The sequence below is a fragment of the Taurulus bubalis genome, assembly GCF_910589615.1.
Source record: "Taurulus bubalis genome assembly, chromosome: 1".
In the NCBI taxonomy this organism is placed as follows: domain Eukaryota; kingdom Metazoa; phylum Chordata; class Actinopteri; order Perciformes; family Cottidae; genus Taurulus; species Taurulus bubalis.
This window is the reverse complement of record NC_136589.1, coordinates 46,001,393-46,021,640: the sequence shown is the minus strand read 5'-3', so window position 1 is coordinate 46,021,640 and position 20,248 is coordinate 46,001,393. Positions and strand designations below refer to the sequence as shown.

At 42.8% G+C, this 20,248-nt stretch overlaps 1 protein-coding gene across 1 annotated transcript in view; it reads left to right on the top strand.

Annotated features, from left to right (window-relative positions):
• Positions 1-20,034, top strand: part of gphna (gephyrin a) — a 28,395-nt gene extending 8,361 nt beyond the window's left edge. Inside the window, exons 5-24 of the mRNA XM_079214956.1 lie at positions 957-1,051; positions 1,223-1,289; positions 2,021-2,338; positions 4,188-4,289; positions 5,545-5,682; positions 7,191-7,233; positions 7,382-7,519; positions 7,595-7,687; positions 8,518-8,573; positions 8,955-9,074; positions 9,180-9,238; positions 10,127-10,280; positions 10,418-10,539; positions 11,327-11,414; positions 11,510-11,583; positions 12,691-12,755; positions 17,754-17,857; positions 18,858-18,954; positions 19,611-19,749; positions 19,854-20,034. Coding sequence (XP_079071082.1) covers positions 957-1,051; positions 1,223-1,289; positions 2,021-2,338; positions 4,188-4,289; positions 5,545-5,682; positions 7,191-7,233; positions 7,382-7,519; positions 7,595-7,687; positions 8,518-8,573; positions 8,955-9,074; positions 9,180-9,238; positions 10,127-10,280; positions 10,418-10,539; positions 11,327-11,414; positions 11,510-11,583; positions 12,691-12,755; positions 17,754-17,857; positions 18,858-18,954; positions 19,611-19,744 — 2,067 coding nt within the window. The 3' untranslated portion in view covers positions 19,745-19,749; positions 19,854-20,034. The remainder of the gene's footprint in view (positions 1-956; positions 1,052-1,222; positions 1,290-2,020; positions 2,339-4,187; positions 4,290-5,544; positions 5,683-7,190; positions 7,234-7,381; positions 7,520-7,594; positions 7,688-8,517; positions 8,574-8,954; positions 9,075-9,179; positions 9,239-10,126; positions 10,281-10,417; positions 10,540-11,326; positions 11,415-11,509; positions 11,584-12,690; positions 12,756-17,753; positions 17,858-18,857; positions 18,955-19,610; positions 19,750-19,853) is intronic.
• The last annotated feature ends 214 nt before the right edge of the window (positions 20,035-20,248 follow it).

Sequence of the window (20,248 nt, the reverse complement as noted above, 5' to 3'; positions counted from 1 at the left end):
CATGATCTCTTTCATGTTTAGCATTTTAGCGCATAGTGCTAAACAGACATCATGCACACGTGGTCAACGTTATTCTCACGAGAGCAACTGTGTGGCGCAGTGCATGATAGGAAACGCCTGGCTGTCGCTACCTCAGAGAGCTGATTGTCTCTTAGATCTGACAGCAAACACCTATTATAGAAAATCCTTATTTTACGTGTAGTTGTAATACTTAACGCTCGATTGTTGACTATTAGTCTCATGTTTAATCTAAAAACATCTTGTGTGGTTGATAATACAAAATCCTATTTCTACAACACACATCAAAACCAGTAGTAATGTATTTCACATGCAGACATAAAAAGAACAAAATAAATATATATTTATAAACACATATGAATAAATCCAAACGTGATCTGTAAACTACTACAAGCCTAAAGTTCTGAACTAACAGGAAGTCCTTTTTTTCTGTGACTTCCTGTTACTGAAACTTTCCAACTTGACCACAGTTTTTTGACTCCGCCCCCTGCTGCTCCCGCCTGCTCTCGTCTGGATTACAGGCGAGGTGCAGCTCTTTCGAACGAGCCTACTCATCTGCATACTGGGAGCTGCGTTTTGTCGATAAAGTTTTTGAAAGAGAGAAAAAATAAATAAATAAAAAAAGTCTGATTTTTTTATTTTTATTTTAATGGCATGCGATCTATCCGCGATCTACCCGCACTACCTTCGCGATCGACTGGTAGATCGCAATCGACGTAATGGGCACCCCTGGACTAGACAGTGGATGCATCCTGTCACGGTGGGATGACAGGAGTCACGCTGATGAGACGAGCGTAACCAAGCGGCCCATTAGAGACTAAACTAGCGAGCCCTGTCTTTAAATTAACTGAACACACTGCTTCAGAAATGTAGTTTGCATTCTAACCAAACGAGTGACTTTGATGTCTTCAACTACCTGAGGCTGTTCTGTGTTGCAGGCCACCAGAGAGGTGATCGAGCGAGAGGCTCCGGGTATGGCCCTCGCCATGCTGATGGGATCACTCAACGTGACACCGCTAGGCATGCTGTCCAGGTGAAGACTTGATACTTTCATTTCTACTGTTCACCGTCGGTCAACTGAGACGGGCCGTCTGCACCAGGATGTGCTGCACTAAATCTGCTAATCTGTTCAATTCTAACCAGATGAGTGTGTGTGGTTCCCTCTCCTGCTGTAATCTGATCCCTGCTTGCATTGTATCTCCAGGCCGGTGTGTGGCATCCGTGGTAAGACCCTGATCATCAACCTGCCGGGGAGCAAGAAGGGCTCTCAGGTGGGATTCTGTGCTTTATGAACTCTGCTAGAGTCCTACACATGCTTACATTAACTTTCAAATATATTGTAAATTGTCAAGTGTGTCTCATTGGTCATGAAATTGATGAAGAACGCATATTGATGAGTTAAAGACGTGACATTTACTTGGGACAAAACCATTGCTTGAGAGAGAGAGAGAGATCAACCAACACTCGTTACGGCCCCACTGACCACGCTTATTGTAACCATAACGACAACCAACTTTTTCTTTTGACCTTGTCAAATGACCACGCCGAATAGTTCAATGTCTGTTCTTCTCCTTTTCTATTTCTTTGTTCCCACCTTTACATTCTGGGGTTTGCTCTTTTACATACTGTAGTAACCCAATTTTTGTGACCCAAAAGTTATGAGAATAAAATAAAAAAAGGAATTTAACCACTGCATGGCAGTGATTTGGTACGTCATCGTAGCTATACAGTAGGCCCTTCCTGACAAAATATAGTGGATAGCTCCATTTTAAGGGTGTTGCAACATTAACTGTTCATTTTTTTAAATTTAAATTTTAAAGCTGGCTGCTGTTTTCAGTGAAAAAGCTCCAAAAACCAACCGAACCCTGCCTGCCCAGCATGTTATCAATATATTGTTAAATACAGTTGCATTTTAAGTAAGAAAGTACTGAGCGGCTACAATCAATCCAATGTTTCCAAAGTGCTCCGGAGTTGAACTTGCTCATTGTCGTGTTTCCTCCAGGAGTGTTTTCAGTTCATCCTGCCCGCTCTGCCCCACGCCATCGACCTGCTGCGCGAGGCCATCGTCAGGGTGAACTCCACCCATGCTGCTCTGGAGCAGCTGCCCTCACCCTCCCCTCTGCTGGCCAACACGCACATCGACGCACACATCAACATGCACACCATGGAGCGCGGCACCCAGTGCGAGGACGACGAGGAGGAGGACGAGGACGAGGAGGAGGAGGACGACGACAGGAGGCGGGGTCCACATGTGCACAACCACCACCACCATCACCAGCATGGCTCCGCCCACATCACCGCAGCTGCTATCGCTGCCAAGGTAACCAGTCGCCAGGACCAGTGCTGCTGCTGCCGGAGATGGGATAGATCAAACTTTAATGATCCCTGTGGGGAAATTGGGTCATTGCAGCAGTAGGGTTCTGGATTACAGACAACTGCTGCTGCAAGACTGAAAAAATATCACTTATTAGTAATAAATTAAATAAGCAGCAGGGCATTTCAGAACATCAGAAACATTCCTATCTATTTATTTTGTTTAAGTCTAGTCTGGGTCAAACTAAGGAAAGTTGCTGTTAGAACATATACTGACACACACTGAACACTCTTCTAACATTCCTGGGGATCCAACTTGAATAACAACTACTTTAAATATAAAACATGAGACATTGAGACCACGTTTGAATCTGTATCTGAATATCTTGTCTGGATGAAGCAGATCACGTCGTAATACGTTCAGCCTGCGCTCCTTACTGTGTGCCCACGTCCTTAAAATTAATTTGAAATCAAGGTCATATGACGCATGTTTAACAGCTGACCCCCTCCTTGGCGAACGTGGAGCCACCACGATGTGCAACACACGGGTCCAGGGTCCTGACGGTCGTAAAAATTCCGTCGTGATTTTTTTTTACCCGTAATTTAAGTTTTTGTTTTCATGGTTGAATGAAAATAAGACAAAGTCCTATTTAAAGTTAGTCTGTAATCCAAAACACGTCAAATTCAGTGAATGTCTACTCTCTGTTGTATTCATACACAGCCCTGGCTCCCTAAATGTGAAACAAACAATGGACATTCAAAGCTTCTATTGTGGTTTTTGAATAAAGTCTGTTAATACAAGTGTGTGTGTGCATGCGCAGCAAGTGGGAGAGCGACCAGTTTTAGACCGCAGTGAAAGTATTTGAAAGGCTTCACGCCAACAAATGTGGATTGAAGCTGAATATTTAATTAGATATAAACATGTTGTGAATTTTGGTAATGATTGACAACTAAAGAGACGCGTGTTTGGCATCGCTATGGCAATAGCCGTGGCCAAAGGCATTATGTTTTTAGGTTGTCTGTCCAGTCCATTGTCATGAACGCAATATCAGGAATGCCGAGACGGAATTTCCTCAGATGCTGGCAGCAACCTCCGGTTCTGCAGAGTGAAGCCGATGCTTCATGTCTTAAAACCTGCATTCTCTCTACTGTCCACCAGGGGGCGACTCCTCTGGTTACATAGAAGTCTATGAGAAAATTACTCTACTTCTCTCTTGATTTATTCCCTCAGTAAACATGAGTTTATGGTCTCAATTTCTAGTTTAAAGTCTTCAATGCAGCATGATGTTCATTTAATAAATGATGGTCCATTTAGAGTCCAACAGACCATAAAGCAGCGGCTGCTTTAGGGCGGGGCTACAAGGTGATTGACAGGTCTCTGCCGCTACCAGAGACGTATTCATTGTCTCTGCGTCACTTCTCCGCATTCCAATATGATCACTTTCGTTGTATCGATTGTGGAAAAAACAACATGGCGTCAGCTGTAATCCAAGATGGCAACGGCGAAATTGCTTGTCTTGAGACTTCATAACGGCAGTCCACAAACCAATGGGTGACGTCACGGTGACCTTGTCTACGTCGATGCCATTATCCAGATAATGTATCAAGATACAGATCTCACAAGTCCAAATACTTGAATTAATTTGACGTGGAACATAACTAGGAGCCGACAAAATGTAGTTAATATTTAGAAGTATGTCAATGGAGCAGCTGTTCCAGGAAAATGTCCACTTTTTGTCAAGTCATTCATCAACCAGCACTCCATTTCATCTCATTCACCTGTCTGTTTTTGGGGACATGCGTGTGTGTGTGTGTGTGTGTGTGTGTGTGTGTGTGTGTGTGTGTGTGTCCATCAGACAAGCCATGTTGCGGTCATGGCTAAGGGCGGTCCCTACGTGCTCAGCAACACGCCTGCCCCGCCCACTCATTTCACCTGCTCCTGTACCCATGACCAGCAGGTGAGACACTCCCACACCCCTCCTCTCCCTGTCATTGGTCACTTCATCGTGTCTTTCTACCCGGCCCTGTTCTTTATATATGGATAACCGTTTTTTACTTTTTTTTTATCTGCCTTTCTATGAACTGTGTAAGATATATCTGTAGCTTTCGAGCAAAGGAAGCTGCTCCACTTGCCCAGCAACAAAACAGCAGACTTGCAAAGCTAGGACTAGAAAGTTGGATATTCAGCATCTAAAGAGGCAGATGTTTATCTCGGGAGCTAATGGAGACTAAAAGGAGCGAAAAAGGAGTGAAAATGAATTTGATTATTTCTGTGGATACAAATGTCTGCTGGATGTGTAAAGATGCAACTTTATAAGGTGATAATACTCAATCATATTTTAGCTGCTTGTTTCTACTGCTCCCAGGTGGCCAGGACGTTAACGCAGCTTTAACACAATAAAATAAGAACCAGTCCATTAGATCCATTAGTTATCCAACTAACCACATTATTAAATTGTGTCATTACATGTAAAATGTAAACTTTATAAGTAGAACATCTATACTCTCGCTTAAGGAAAGATACAGAAGGTTCCAGTTATGAATGAGTGGGCAGCTGCGGTAAAGCAGCTAGCCATGGTGTCATGCCAGGCTGTCACAGTCACATGATCAGCTCACAGCCAATCACGGTTCTCTGCACTCTTCCTACTGCTGTTATATGTAATTCAGGTTGCTAGATAATAATTGATTATTATTATATAACATCATGTTAGCCTGCATTAGTTCAACCATCGTTTATAAAAGCAGTTTGTCGGTGTGATGGCTATTTACTTTACAACCTGGGGAAAAAAGCGTTTATGTATCTGAAGAATAATTGGACAATTACTGTGTCCTTTTTTGGCGATTCATTGTGAGAACAGAGACCATAAAACCCTCCATAGATCCCTGGTACATGTTTGACTTAAATATGAAACATGATTTCGCTGTCTATGTTCTCATAACTTTTCAGGTGGACACGAGGGGAAAAAATGTAGAATGAATGAAAATGAAAGATAAAGCACTCTATCTGTTTTAGTTGCAGCAAATGTTTTTTGCTTCACCAGATTAGTTTGTCTATTTTGCATTCCCTAAAACCAAGCACCATGTAGACACAATTCTTTGACTTAGCTGTGTGTGTGTGTGTGTGTGTGTGTGTGTGCGTGTGTGTGTGTGTGCGTATGTGCGTGTGTGTGTGTGTGCGTATGTGCGTGTGTGTGTGCGCGCGCCTGTGTGTAGATCCCGGACTCTATCATTTCGCGAGGCGTTCAGGTGCTTCCTCGAGATTCCGCCTCTTTAAGCTCCACCCCTTCCGAGTCACCACGGGCAACACAGGCCACCTCCCGCCTTTCCACCGCCTCATGCCCGACACCCAAGGTACACGTACGATTTCTCACACACACACTCACACATACACATGAGCACTAAGATATAAGAATCTCTGAAAATGAAAGTCTTTCAACCATAAATAAATGAAACAACTAAGATCCCCTACCAAACGGTATAAGTGTCGAGGATGGGGATATTAAATGTGACCCCTACTGTATTCATGCGAGACCAAATGCAAAGGCTCGTCACTGTCGGCCTCTCTCCCAGGGATGGACGACCCATAGGTTAAAAGTCTCCGGGCCTTGTGTGCTGTTTGGAATTGAATGGGAGTGAATGGGACTGTTTGGCAAAACTGAAAAATAAAAATCTTCAGTTGTGGTACATTCACGTAAAATTTGTCCCAATTGATATCAAGGGATTGGCAATAAGGCGATAAAAAGAAGACAAAACCCTCGAATTTAGAGAGAATTTTCTTATAGGTCATGTTTAAATGACTACAAACTTTAATATGATAGTGGCCTTCATTTTTATTCAGCGTGACTCCTGAGATTCAGGTTTTTTATTTATGCAACAAGCTTTTAGGCCTTCATTTCAAGGCCTCATTTAGTTTTTCTTATTGTGTATGTACTGATTATTTTTATATCATATCTTTCCCATCTGCTGCCATTTTAATTTGCTTTTAATGCAAACTCAAAACTTTCAGCAGGACTAACTAATTCCATCAATGCAACAACAGATCCATGTCTCACTCACCACTATTAGAAAAAATAATATAAATTTCATGATTTTGACACCAGCCTTTGTGGTTGAAATGCTGCATAACACATTCAGTGCATGTACTACCTCTCCTTCTCCTTTGTAGGCTTTTATTTTGAAACATGAGCACAGGAGATGTTGTCTTTCATTGATGATAAACTTAACACTGATTTAAAATATATAAATTAGAGAATGACAACGGTATTTCTGTGTAAAAGAGGAAGCGAGAGCAGCAGAGTGGTGAGTAGGACATGACTCAGTTTACCAAGTTAGTCAAAAGTATACAGGAATTTTCACCAGTCCTCAATGGTTTTTAATTTTCCTTTTTATTGTTAGTACCAGACATGTCTAAAATTTGAATTCTGGCTTTATTCAAGAATTTACTTTTTTTTATTCAATGGAAACCACGGTTATTAACATTTATATCAAGAACTGAGTGAGTTCAAAATGATAATAAAAGCAGTAAACGGGTATGATATATCTGGAGAAGGTAAAATGTCATCACAGGTTTTACAAACTGTTTTGATAACGCTGTGCAAGAGAGAAACCTCCATAGCAGACATGGACGATATTCTGTGTGCCATTTAAGGGACATATTAAGGGACTGATGCATCAATCAAACCTGGCTTGAACATCCCAGCTAGAACTACTTGCGTGTCCATGTCCTGTGTATTAAACGTTATTAATAGAACATGACAGCCTTTGGCCAGACTTTCCTGTTATGTAGGAGAGATCTTCCCTGCCATATATTTGCATCAAACAATGACCAAATATAGAATAACTGTCCCATCTCTCTGCAGGTTCAGTCACGATGTGGCAGTAATGAGAACATTCTGAGAGCCAGTAAGTTCAGTGCGTGTGTGTGTGTGTGTGTGTGTGTGTGTGTGCCTCATTTACATGCCAGCCTTGCCACAGTAACTTACATCTGTGTTTAAACTTTGTGGTATTGTTTACAGTAACAGGTCCACCTCTTATTCCTTTCTGTCTGTAGGCCACAGTGCGGTGGACATCAGCAAGGTGGCACGTCGGCATCGCATGTCTCCGTTCCCGTTGACGTCAATGGACAAAGCCTTCATCACTGTTCTAGAGATGACGGCTATTCTGGGAATTGAAGTCATTAACTACAGAGGTGCGTTCCATTTGTTGTTGGTAATATTTGTAAAACTGTGCACTAAACCGACATGTCCCGGGCTCCTTTCTGCAGACGGTTTGGGTCGAGTGCTCGCTCAGGACATCTATGCCAAAGACAACCTTCCTCCATTCCCCGCTTCTGTGAAAGACGGCTACGCTGTACGAGGTGAGGCCACTAATGCCGTCTATTACCATACAGCGTCCGGTAATCTGGGGACACGGGTGAAAAACGGGAACTATGGAAATGCCATTCAATTTGACCTGGCTGCAATCATCCATGCATTCACATCTTGGCATTTAATGAGTTGCCCTGTTGTTGTTCTGTATGTAAACTGTCCTCTTGGCTGCCACTTGAATATACAAAATTCTGTGGCCAGGGTCTAATTTCATGGATCCCATACGGCTCTGCAGGCTCTGAAATGTCGGCTGACTCCAGGACCATACTGTGCCAAAATGCTTGCCACCGATGCTTTTGCGCCTCGATAACAAAGTATTGTAGTGTCACGGGTTGTCCCTAGGGCAGGCTAGAGTGGGGCAATGCAACAGAGTGGAAAACAGGCACAAACAGACGGTGTAAATCAAATGTAAGGTTTATTTTCCCTCCCACCAGCAAGGTAATTTAAAAAAATAAAATAAAGTCCATTCACAAACATAAAGCATACCGTAGGAGAAAGGGGTTATTTAACCCAACTCAAAACTGAAAGGTCCAATGTCCTCTTTAGCTCTCCTCTCCATGTGCTCTCCGCTCTGCCCTTTATCCAGCTTCCCATCCCTGCCTCAATTAGCGGCCTTAAGCACCTGCAGCTGGGTGCGTGATGAGGCAGCCTGGGAGATGTAGTCTCCAGCCCGGCGGCCATTTTGTGGTGTGGGCATTGATCTTGAGTGGGGATGTAGCGTCCCTCCACCACCTGTCCCCTTGTCATGCCACAGTATCTTGTATTTTACGTCACATTTTACGTAATGAAACTAATCAACACGGTTGTCGTTGACCCGTAGCTGCTGACGGCCCCGGAGATCGCTTCATCATGGGAGAATCACAGGCTGGACAACAGGTCAGCTATTAATACTCTATTGGTATGGTTCCAGTCAAGCTAGTACCATTAGTGTGCTCTAGCAGTACAAGTTCCAGCACTGCTCACAACACAACTATTGGCACTTCTGCGTGTACAAATCCAACCAGCAGAGTGTGTGTGTGTGTGTGTGTGTGTGTGTGTGTGTGTGTGTGTGTGTGTGTGTGTGTGTGTGTGTGATTTAGTACGCGCACTCTCGGCTAGTCACATAGCCAAACATAGCAAAGCATGACAACAATGACTCAAAGAGCGTCTCCAGGGAAATCCTATCTTTTTGTATGAAAAGATGAGATATAAAAATTTGGATCATCACTGAATTTTCTTTCCGAAACACATTCATGATTTCAATGTGCGCGTGTGCAGCCCACACACACAGTGATGCCAGGTCAGGTGATGAGGGTGACGACCGGGGCTCCGATTCCTTGCGGGGCCGACGCCGTGGTCCAGGTGGAGGACACAGAGCTGCTGAGGGAGTCTGAGGATGTGAGTACATGAGTGGAGGCTGTTCCCTCGGCCGCTGTCTAGTGTAACCATGTATGTGTTGTTGTTATCAGGAGGCATGGCGATATTGAGTCTGGCTTATTTCAGGGCACAGAGGAGCTGGAGGTGAGGATTATGGTCCAGGCCCGGCCCGGACAGGACATCAGGTAAACACCAGAGCACAATGTGCAAAAGGAACTAAGACGAGGCTAATGACTTTCAGCCTGACGCGACTGTCGATTCTCCCAGTGGGGTCATTGCAGTGACGGAAAATGTGTTTGTGAAACAAAGGGCCGTTCCATTCTTCTCCATTTTCAGTTTCTTCGCAATTTCTGAAATGGAATAGTCTTCATTTCTAAGAACACTCATAAATGTGATACTCAACTAGCTCGAAGGAAGGCCAGTTTTATAGCTTCTCTCACCAGCATAACTGTTTTAAGTTGTGCTAACATAATTGCACAAGGGTTTTCTAATCATCCATTAGTCTTCTATGCGATGACAAACACAATGTACCATTAGAACACTGAGTGATAGTTGCTGGAAATGGGCCTCTATACACCTATGTAGATATTTCATTAAAAACCAGACGTTTCCACCTAGAATAGTCATTTACCACATTAACAATGTATAGTGTATTTCTGATTAATTATCTTTATTGAAAAAAACAGTGACCCCAAACCTTTGAACGGTAGTGTATAATTGCTTGGTATCTCCCTGTAAGTCACAATGTATAGCCTACTTTGGTCTGAATGTCATCCGATTAATAATACCTTGTCATAAAATAAAAAAAATAAGTCATGTGCTTTTTAATCATCAATCAATCAATCAAGGCTAAAATAACAACCGCATAAGGCTACTGTTTCACAACCAATGTATACATCTGTTAGTCGGAGCCAAAAAGTATTTAGAATTTATGAAAGCCACTAGCTTATTCTGATCTAATGTGTTTGTTTGTTTGTGTGTGTGTGTGTGTGTGTGTGTGTGTGTGTGTGTGTGTGTGTGTGTGTGTGTGTGTGTGTGTGTGTGTGTGTGTGTGTGTGTGTGTGTCTGCACAGGCCCATAGGTCATGACATCAGGCGAGGGGAGTGTGTGTTGTCCAAAGGGACACACATGGGCCCGTCAGAGATCGGCCTGCTGGCTACAGTGGGAGTGACCGAGGTCAGCGTGCACAAGTTCCCCGTGGTGGCCATCATGTCCACCGGAAACGAGGTACGCACACATGAACGGATCGTGAAAATACACGCAGGCGTGGCTTTAAAATATTTGTATCACATATTCTTGTGTGTGTGTGTGTGTGTGTGCGTGTGCGTGTGCGTGTGTGTGCGTGCGTGCGCGTGTGCGCGCAGCTGTTAAATCCAGAGGATGACCTCCACCCAGGGAAAATCCGAGACTCCAACCGCTCAACCCTGCTGTCCACCATCCAGGAGCACGGATATCCCACCATCAACTTGGGTATCGTCGGAGACAAGTAAGTAACAAAAATACAGCCCAGACTACATTTGATGGGGAGTTTAGCTGCCAGCCATTTTGACCAAGAAAGAATATATCGTAATGAACTCAGGAAATATCTGTATAAGTATACAATATAAAAAAAAACATAGTTTGCTGCATGCAAAAGTATGCATGCTTTTACAGCCCCTTGCAGTATGCAGAAGTATGCACCTTACCTACTGTATCATTTCAGTCATCCCCTTTTGGTTATAGAGATATATGGAATATACATACAACACATGTGTTCTCTCTTCATTACAGTTTCCAGCCAGCACATTCTCAGGCAGCTTAAAACAAACTGTTGATGAACTATTGAAGATGTACTTTGCACTCCTGGGCTGAACTGAAGTGAATGCTTTGTACCTGGTGAACAGGCACTCTGGGAAATGTAGGAAATACAAACTGTAGCAGACTGAAGATGAGGCATGTTAAAAAGAAAAAATATTATTCAAATTATGAATTCTTCTTCAAAATAACTAAGACAACAACTATTAATAAGAATATCCAACGGTGGGAGTTTTCTTTCATTGAGTACTCATTTCTTGTTGATCTTAATTAAGCAGTGGGAATTGCAAGAGACAGAGTGAAAGACAATGAATCCCAATTACGGGTCAAGTTCCAGAAAAACTGCATCCTTCACTTCCCATAATGCCACTTGTGACTCAGCAAATACTCCTCACTCAGCCACAGAAGATGTTACACAGCATAGTAGCACTCCCCTTAAGTCGTAAACTGAGGTACTTCTGTCGTTCTCGTGTCTGCAGCCCTGATGACCTGCTGTCGGCTCTCCACGAGGGAATCAGTCGCGCCGATGTCATCATCACCTCAGGGGGTGTGTCCATGGGAGAGAAGGTAACCTTCCCACCTCTGACCCGTCTCCTCTCACTTACTGATCACAGTTGGTTCAGCTTTCACAGTGTTCTCTCTGTGTTCGTGTGTCTCATCAGGACTACCTCAAACAGGTGCTGGATATTGACCTTCATGCTCAGATCCACTTTGGACGAGTCTTCATGAAGCCAGGGTGAGATGCGGAAGAGGGGTGGAGTAGTCTGGCTGGGTGGGGCGGCTAATAAAATGGGGGAAAGATGATTTTATATGCAAACTCATTGACTTTGGGTGAGAAACTCACTCACTGTTCATGTGAGTCATGCTGCAGCCTCCTCTCGTAATGCTAATCCTCCTACCTCTGCTACTACTGCTGGAGTGCTGCAAGGATGACGTGTTTTTGAAGTCCAACAGGAAGTCTGCATCACGCCGGTTTCCTACACATAAAGCCAACGGGACTTTTCCATTGGATTTCCGATTATTGCAGAAAATAATCTGTGGCAAACAAACGTTTATGATACTTGCGTTTGTTTTGTCATGCAACATCATTTTCACAAATGAATTCCCCTTTTCAGATTGTTGGAGCACAAAGGCAATCGTCAGAAATAAAAAAAGCTAACATTAGGCTTTACGGGAACTCCCCAGCGGTCACATGACTTCACGCCACCACCACCAAAGTATAAAGGAGGACTAGTGTTCTGGTGGTGGTGCTGAGTCGTCTCATTTAGGCGCTTGATAGCGACCGCCTTTTTTTAAGTCACGTAAAATCTTCTCAATTTCACAAAAGCGGTATTTACTGACCTCTTTATATATTGTAGACAAAAACGTTGAAATACCTTCAGCCATCTAACCACAAAATCATTGACTTCAAGGCAAAAATGCAGACTCATTTCTGGGTTCTAGGAGTCATACCTACACCACTCTACAGTTTCTACTACTACTTCTACTGCTGCTACTACTACTTCTACTTTTACTGCTGCTACTACTGCTTTAAGTACTTCCACTACCAGTACTATGATTACTACTGCTTGTACGCCTTCAACTACTTATAATCTAATACTACTAAGGTCACTATTCCTTCTACTTCTTCTACAAATATTAATGCTGCTACTTCTACTGATGTTACTGCTAGTATTGCTTGCGCTACCACCCCTGTTATTGCAACTACTACGGCTACTTTTATTTGACTGCTTTTACTACTGTATCCTACCCCACTACTGCTGCTACTCCTTTTGTCGATGCTACCACTGCCTCTAGTGACATCTAGAGGAAAGATAACGACCCGTGTGTTTCTGTCCCTCAGTCTTCCTACTACCTTTGCCACAGCTGACATCGATGGAACACGGAAACTCATCTTTGCTCTGCCAGGTAGCGTGTGTGTGTTTGTTCTTTCCTGGCCCGAGTCCCTTGTTACTGAAACCATATTACTAAATGAACCACACTCCGGTATCAGGCCGGTGACGGACGCAGCTTACATGTTATTGGTGACTCTATTGCAAACGGATGTGACTCAATCTAGGCTGTCAACGAAACCTCCAAGGTGTGTGTCTTGACAATCTGACCTGCTTGAGCCGGACGTGAGTCGGTCCAGTCTGTAAACAAACGTCCCCATTGGTTTATAATGGTCGCTCCTCCCTCCAGCCCCGAACCCACACATAGCACCGTCGCCATCTTGACGGCCGTCCCAAAGCTCTTATTCTGCTCTAAAGACGGAGGAGCCCTGAGTGAAGGCTTCCAGGAAGTGTTTTAACGCTGGACACGCCCCCTCGCTGTTCATCTGTTATGTGATTGGACGCTGCAGCTGAGCGGACTGATCGCTAGAGTTTCATACCAGAGTGAAACGATCACAGATTAAACTCAAGCTGTATATTAAATCTGTTTTCTTATTCACCATCTGGTTAAAATATGTTCAATGTAGTTCTGAACAACAAAAGGATCACAAACAACTTCTTCATTTATAAAAAAGATTTGATCTGTTGTTTTCCTCAATAACTTTTATTATGTAAGTAATTAAAATCAGAGAGCTGGAAAGAGGAAACACTTTTTACAACACGTAATGAAGAGAAACTATATTTATATTGTGGGTTATTTTCTAATGATGTCACAATCAGAATTTCAAAACATACCGATGTAAATAATAAATAAATAAATAAGACGCATTCGCGTATAAGCAGGACACATGACAGTATATAAATACTCAATGCAGTTTATTAAACGGGTAACGACAGAAAAAACATCTCCACTTTGACACTCATGATAACTTTGTCTTTATTATTATGAGTAGTAGTTTAACACCATTAAATAACACGGGATGTGACATCCCGGGATAGGGATGTCATGTGTACAGATTGTAAAGCCCTTCAAGGCAAATTTTTATTTGTGATGTTGGGCTATATAAAATAAACTGAATTGAATTAAATCAACTGAAAACATACGATCATTTTTATCAATATTTTAAGTGCATTTTTATTGGAATGTTCGCTAAAAACTCTCCGGACAAAACTCTGTCAGCTGTTAAAGCGACTGACAGCTGATCAGCTGTGATGCAGTTTAGAGACTTGGGATGCACCCACAGACTGCATGTTCTTTACAGACCAGAAGAAGTCATACGGAAGCCTGGATGCAGCTTTTTCCTTCAATGTTAATACGCGTTGACGCTGGGAAATATCACACTGGTGTTCCCATGGACTGTGTATAAGATGTGGCCATAGTCCCCCATTAGTCTGTAGACGGCCGTTGTGAAGCCCAGAGTTTTGGCATTTTGGCCGTCACCGTGGTCTTTTTGCTACCAATGACCGGAAGTGACTATATTTGCACTGTGTAGGCTTGATGTGGAAATGCTGTATACCGCTCTGGTAGAGACCTGTCTATCACCTTGTAGCCCCGCCCTAAAGCATCCCCTGCTTTATGGTCTGTTTGACTTTAAATGAGCATCATTTACAAAATGAACTTCATGCTGTATTGAATAAGACTTGAAACTAGAGATTGAGACATAAACTCATGTTTACAATGTTTACTGAGGGAATAAATCAAGAGAGAAGTAGAGTCATTTCTATAGACTTCTATACAACCAGAGGAGTCGCCCCCTGATGGACAGAAGAGAGAATGCAGCACCTGCTTCACTATTCAGAATCGAAGGTGACCACCTGGTGGTAAACTGACGTGTAGAGATGCTACTTGGCTTGGAGGGCAAGTAATTGGTGCCGTAGTTTAGACGTCATACGTTTTCAAGATGTGTTGCTCTTTGAAGCGGATTAATACTTCTGTGTGGAATCTATGCATAGCCTGATGTGCATCTCACCCGTACATGTAACTACAAGTTGCGACAACAAAGATCACAACAACTGTGATCCGGTCCGCTTGGGAGCAGTATTTCCTCCAGCTGTTCCTTCTTCATGAACATGGAATCAATAGAGAAGAGGTTAACCAAGGAAGTCGGTAAAGGAATCCACCCCATCTCCTCTGAAATCTTCTCTCTTCTCCCGGCGGAAAAAAATGCTTTTTCGCAAACCTATTGCGTCTGTGCATTGACTTTGCATGTAATCTGGTCGCGCGTCAAATTCGAGCCACGTTTGGTGTGAAATGAACGCAGCATAAGTGATGCCACAGTTTTGTGGGTGGTTTGCTATTGATGGCTAGCACACTTAACGAGTCACACACACACACACACACACACACACACACACACACACACACACACACACACTGAAGCTGCAGGGAGCAACTTTAGGCTAGTTAATGTAAGTACGTACGTAACCCCGATTCGCTGAGTAACACGCAAGTGTCTCAATGTGAGACAAAACCAATGCTTTTGAAGGAGAACTGAGCTTCAAGTAAAGTTCATCATATTTCATGTACATCTCAGTGCATTTTAGTTTCAGACTGCACTTCTTTTGGGGCAAAAAAGCACTTCCTTCTGTCCCAATGAAAAGATTACACGGCTTAGAAATGGGCAGAACTGTCCTTTTGAAGAGCACAAAAACAAGACTTAACACATATTGGCTGATGAAGCTTCTGTAGAACCCCCAGTCTCTTTTTGACGAAAGCACCTTTCCTTTAGGCCCCCATGGGATTTGAAGTGTGTTGGTCTTTGCTCCAATCCGGCACTGTACATGTATTGTTGTTATTAAAGGAAACTTCAACTTCAGAGAAACTGGGCCCTCCCTGCTGGAGGTTGTAGGCCCCAGTGAGGCCAGTGAGGCCAGGCCACCACTAACCCCTGCACCGAGAGGAAGTAGGTCCTGATGCTGAACCCCTAAATGACCTGGGACTGCACAGATCCCCTTTTCATCCTGCTTGGAAGAAAGACGTCCTGATAACTTCTAAATGACGTTTTAGCCTAAACAGAAACATTCAGTGAACATTACCAAAGATTAAAGTGTCCAATTCTAATATTTCTGATTGCCACTTACTGTTGCTTCAAACACTTACTCTGTAGTGGGGATGAATGAACAAAATTCATTAATTCAAGTAATTTTTCATTTTAGAAGTCGTTAAATTAAGCCAAGACGGATTCTGTTAGCAGCTGCTGCTGGCCTTCTGTAAAAGCCAAGCAATGTTAAATATAGTAATAAAGTCAAGTTAACAGAACATCTCTGTATTTTTACTTTAGCATCTCAAACATTGTGCAATGTGCATATCAGCCAACACAGTAGGTTGAATGTAAAAGGAACCCTGCAGCCTACGTGGTGCGCTTGAAGTGCAAAATGCAAATCAACGTGCTCATTTTCAGAACAGGCGTACTGCAGTCAGTGCTGGTGCAATAGATAGTCACTGAGGCCATACCGATCCACACGGGACGGATGTGAAGGAATTATGTATTTCTGCAGTAATGCGTATATATTTTGTATGTGTCGCCCTTTTTGGTTTACGCCTAACACATTTTTCCGGTTATATTTCTCAGGAGACAGGGAAATAGTTTGGATGTGTATTTCCAGGAGTCCCGTATCCTGGGACTAAAACGTACTCTGCATTACTTTACAGCATTCGACACAATGCAGGTGTCCTCAATGTGATGACGTAGAAACCGGGAAGCTCCAATTTATATAACACAAATTTCACCAAAGGCAGTTAGCCCCAACCTAAAACAGCATGTTTACCCTCTATCACAAATCATACGTCTCCGTTATTACAAGTAGGTCTTGACCACATGGCTCAAACCACTGAACTCTACAAATCTTTTCTCACTTTGCCTTTAGAACACTGATCATACAATAGTTATTCTGCAGAGCCTTTTTATGTCAGCCTTAAGGGATTTGTCCCACCTTTTTTCGTTGAAAGCAATGGCATTAGTTTCAATTTAAGACTTGTCTTGTGGTGCTGTATTTTAAAGTGTGGGTGTGGTCAGGGCCTAAAGATGTAATCATCATGAAAGAGTAACTGAACCCCAGAGATTTGCCTCTAGAAAAACAAAGCCTCTAGAACGTGAATAAAGCTGGGAGGAGGGGCTAAAATCCGTTTAGTCACAGCTCCGTCATACCTCGTCAAGTATATGGGTGAAGCCTGGTCGAGTGATGCCGGGAGAGGATCGACCTTCAAAGTGAATTTTCAGACCGATCCTCAGGTGGTCGTCTGTCTGCAACGCCCGCGCTGCAGTGAACCAGAGCCAAACACTAAAGACCGACAAGGCGAGCCCTTGGTGAAGCGGTTCTTTTCATTACTTGATATTTATGGAAGATGAGGACTTGAATCCATCAACAACACTGCTTAATACACGTACACGTTGGTTTTCTGCTGATAACGTGTTTTGGGGGGTTTAGTTACTCTTTAGTGTTCTTACGTCTGCTAAGTAAGCGAGAGTTTGAGGAGACGAGGCTACTGAAGGCCGTGGTAGTCCACCAGATGCATTTGATCTGTTGTGGGCATATATATGACTTTTAGTTTGTATATTTGCACTTGCAATCAAAACGCACCTCCAATAAGATCTGTTTTCTTTTCTTTGCTAACTCAGATGTGTTGCACACATGACATTGCTTTGATCATCCAAACTCTACCAGTATTCTGATAATTGATTGACACGCACGTTACTGTCCTGAAGACATTTTCAAAGTTCTCACGCTCGGCCAACGCTAGTGTGGTTCCGTTGGACGCGTAGTTCGGACAGTTTTGGCACATGGTCTCCCGTGTTGGTCATGATTAAGACATCAAGACACATTTACAGTGAGTACAATCCATGTACGGGGTGTTTCTGGGTCCCACTAGTGTTCAGAGATGGCAGCTAGCACGTCTGCTAATGCTAATGGAGACCCGGAGTGGATACTTGTGGATAAACTGTATCAATGATCTATTGATCATCTAACTTTGGTCTGCAGGATGTCCTCTGTGCAGTTGCCATAGTAACCAGGTATTGTTTTTTGTTTTTTTCAGGTAACCCAGTGTCTGCAGTAGTGACATGTAACCTGTTTGTGATTCCTGCTCTGAGGAAGATGCAAGGCATTCTGGACCCTAGACCAACAATTATTAAAGCTAGGGTAACACACACACACACACACACACACACACACACACACACACACACACACACACACACACACACACACACACACACACACACACACACACACACACACACACACAGCATATCACCAACCCAAGCTATTGAGTAACCCACCAATCCCCGTCTTGCTGACTCAGTGTCTTTTGGGAAAGACACTAAATTCCTACAAGCTCCAACCAACCTTTGACCTCAGGAGATTAAAAGGAGAACGTCCCTCTAGGGACCGTCCACTTTCTGAAAGACTCTGGTTTCCAAAATGAAATTCACATTCATTCACTCCGCTGTCTTTTCAGAAAATCCTTTATATAACACATATATACTGTGTGTGCGTATATATATATATATATATATATATATATATATATATATATATATATATATATATATATATATATATATATTTTTTATTTTTTATTTATTTTTTATTTTTTGCACGGAACCAAGCCAACTGGCCACAAAATCAATCATGACCTAAAAAACATTTAATTCAGCAAAAAAGGTAGAGACTGTGTACATAAATATTTTAAGAGTGAAGGAACTACTCCTCCCATAAACCATTGCAAATGGCGAATGCGTTGAACGTTGAACCGTTGTTGATCTAAAACAAAGCGGTAGGCATTTCCATGGTAACAGCGAGCGCTTAAAAATAAATAACAAAAATGCATCTCGGACCCCGTCACAGCTTTGAACAGAAACCTACAAACATGTGTTTACCTGCAGATATCTGTGCAGGAATGAAGAGTCATCAATAATATTTAGTGTACAGACATGATAATTGTGTCGATCTTCTCATTGCACTCTCGGGGAGAGAATAGATGTAATTCCCAGGCAAAGGTTGGAAGCAATGTACCAAGACAACAATGTTTCAAGGATTCAAGTGATCCTTTTGCTACTTTTAGGCTTTAGACAATATAAAATCTAAATTTGATAAGTTCGTAACTCTTTGTGTTTGTTTGTTTGTTTGTTTGTTTCAGCTTTCCTGTGACGTGAAGCTGGATCCCAGACCCGAGTACCACCGCTGTATTCTCACCTGGCATCACCAGGAGCCCCTGCCCTGGGCACAAAGCACAGGTAAGCACTGGACACACACACACACTCAAGTTTTATGTTTCAAACAACGCTGCAGGTCTCGCTCTGTCTCTCTCTCTCACACATCAAATGTACGTTCAAATGAACGCTTAAAAAGTTAACAAGATTATAGATCAATTAATATAGTCTACTAACGTCTTTCACTCAATCCCTTGACTGCTAAGACCCGATCGACTAGCGAACGCTTATCGTTGTCCAAGGTCTCCGGTTCAGTGCCTAACCACACAACACCACATTTTCTTTACTTGCACGCCATCGGTAGAATTTTCAAACACAAAAACGTTGTTTTAGATGTTCTCAAACCTCGGAGTGGTGTGGACGCCGGGCGTAAACTGAGCAGAAATATGCGTTTCAAACGGAAAATGTGGGCGTGGGCTTAAAATAATTGGTGTTTTCAAAAAAGGTGTCTGATGTTGCCCATCCAATAATCTAATGCGGCCCGTATATCTGAATGAAAGGATGAGAGGAGCTTATTGCCGTCCTGGGACAGCTACAGATACTGGGGTTTTCTTTTCTTGTTTTTGGGATGTTAAGAGAATTCAAGCAAATATATATTTAATTTGTACAACCGGTTAAAAACTGCTCAAACGTCCCACATACACAGGTTCACACACAATCTCTCTCTCTCTCCCCCCAAGGTAACCAGGTCTCCAGCAGGCTAATGTCAATGCGTAGCGCCAACGGTCTGCTGATGTTGCCTCCCAAAACGGAGCAGTATGTGGAACTGCACAAGGGAGAGGTCGTGGACGTCATGGTCATCGGACGGCTATGATGCAGGTACGTCAGAGTCCGTTTCACTGAAGTGACCTGTAGACGTGACTGTAAGAACGGGACAGGGATGGGGCGCGTCCAACTGTAACACCAAAATACTTTCTCCCCAGACTTCAATGTCACTCGCTACCGATTACCATGGCAGTGCCAGGACTTCCTGTCTGGACAGGAAACGGGCGGGGGCAGGAAGTGATGCATGTCTACCTGGTCACCATTAGCTGTGATGTCATATGCAACAGCCAATCGGAAGCCAGCGGAGGCTGAAACCTCATTGGTCTGCTCTGAGGAGATCACTGTATTTCAATGGAGAAAAAAAAAAGTGAAAAAAAAATATATATATAAAATACGAGATTTATTCTGTAATATTATTATTATCCTGATGATAATGATTATTGATATTCTTAATTAATATTCTATTTATTATTATTATTATCATGGTTCTGATTAAATATTCTCATCTTAGTAGTAATCATCATTTCCCTCTTCTCTCCTGTTCATTTGCTTT